General features: G+C 62.0%; 1 protein-coding gene across 1 annotated transcript in view; it reads left to right on the forward strand.

Moving 5' to 3' along the window:
- The first annotated feature begins 276 nt into the window (after positions 1–276).
- Positions 277–490, forward strand: part of LOC104541944 (5'-AMP-activated protein kinase subunit gamma-3-like) — a 2273-nt gene continuing 2059 nt past the window's right edge. Inside the window, exon 1 of the mRNA XM_010186111.1 lies at positions 277–468. Within this exon, the coding sequence (XP_010184413.1) occupies positions 388–468 (81 nt within the window). The 5' untranslated portion in view covers positions 277–387. The remainder of the gene's footprint in view (positions 469–490) is intronic.

Genomic DNA, 490 nt, shown 5'->3' on the forward strand with positions numbered 1-490 from the left:
ACCCCTTGTTGTACCACTCCTCAGCTCCTTCCCAGCGGTTCCTGGTGCCCCCAGGCTAAAGAGCCGCAGTGCTGTGTGCTGCACCTGTGGAGTGGGGAATGGAGGGGGTCTGTGGGGAGCACCCCCTCCTGCAGCATTGCCCTGCTCCCCGCCCCCAGGCAGAAGGGCATTGAGACCTGGTGGCTCAGCTCACCAGCCAGGGCCGGGGTGGGTTTGCTTGCAGGGTCCTCAGGGGCCCTGTGTCCCAGGGAGGAGGGGGAGGATGATGAAGAGGAGGAGAAAGAGGACAGGCGGAGGAGCCAAAGACCTGTCACCTTCACACTGGGCAACGAGGTGCTGGGGCTGGGCCCAAAGAACGAGTTTCAGAGTCCTGACGCCGAGATCTACATGCACTTCATGAGGAGCCACTGCTGCTATGATGCCGTCCCCACCAGCTGCAAGCTCGTTGTCTTCGACATCTCCCTGGAGGTGACAGAATGGGGGATCAGCA

Source organism: Mesitornis unicolor, unplaced genomic scaffold (assembly GCF_000695765.1).
Source record: "Mesitornis unicolor isolate BGI_N332 unplaced genomic scaffold, ASM69576v1 scaffold36216, whole genome shotgun sequence".
Taxonomy (NCBI): domain Eukaryota; kingdom Metazoa; phylum Chordata; class Aves; order Mesitornithiformes; family Mesitornithidae; genus Mesitornis; species Mesitornis unicolor.